The sequence below is a fragment of the Aptenodytes forsteri genome, unplaced genomic scaffold, assembly GCF_000699145.1.
Source record: "Aptenodytes forsteri isolate BGI_AS27 unplaced genomic scaffold, ASM69914v1 Scaffold251, whole genome shotgun sequence".
In the NCBI taxonomy this organism is placed as follows: domain Eukaryota; kingdom Metazoa; phylum Chordata; class Aves; order Sphenisciformes; family Spheniscidae; genus Aptenodytes; species Aptenodytes forsteri.
Window position 1 is genome coordinate 87,410 of NW_008794082.1, and position 664 is coordinate 88,073.

Below are 664 nucleotides of genomic sequence, written 5' to 3' on the forward strand. Positions count from 1 at the left end.
CAGTTTTCCCTTTCAAAACTGATTTATTGAGATACTGGTTTGGTGTCAGTTTTTCTGGATAACATGGCAGCAGTGGCTCTCAGTCATTTCATTGTCTCTTCCCGCCTGGTAGGAAAAAGCTTGCCGCTCGCCTGCAAGAAGCTGAGGAAGCAATCGAGGCGGCCAATGCCAAGTGCTCTTCTCTGGAAAAGACAAAGCACAGGCTGCAGAATGAGCTGGAAGACATGATGATTGACCTGGAGAAGGCCAACTCAGCAGCTGCCTCCCTGGACAAGAAGCAGCGTGGGTTTGACAAGATCATCAATGACTGGAAGCAGAAGTATGAAGAGTCACAGGCTGAGCTAGAGGCTTCCCAGAAGGAGGCCCGTGGCCTTAGCACCGAGCTCTTCAAGCTGAAGAATGCCTACGAGGAGACGCTGGACCATCTGGAGACGCTGAAACGGGAAAACAAGAACCTCCAAGGTAGGCTTCATTCAGGCCCCACGTCCAGTGCGAGAGCCACACCAGTGGACAGCTGGAGGGATGCAGGTGCCCTATAACAGCTGTGGGGAAAGGCATTGTTGTGGTTTAACCTCAGTTGGCAACTGAGTACCACACAGCCACTCGCTCACTCTCCCCCCCCCCGCCGGCCGGCGGGGGGGGGGGGGGGTGGGGGGGGGAGGGG

The 664-nt window shown here is 55.4% G+C and overlaps 1 protein-coding gene across 1 annotated transcript in view; it reads left to right on the forward strand.

Moving 5' to 3' along the window:
* The window catches only part of MYH15 (myosin heavy chain 15), a 47,470-nt gene that overhangs the window by 32,181 nt on the left and 14,625 nt on the right, over positions 1–664 (forward strand). Inside the window, exon 32 of the mRNA XM_009272739.1 lies at positions 113–462. Within this exon, the coding sequence (XP_009271014.1) occupies positions 113–462 (350 nt within the window). The remainder of the gene's footprint in view (positions 1–112; positions 463–664) is intronic.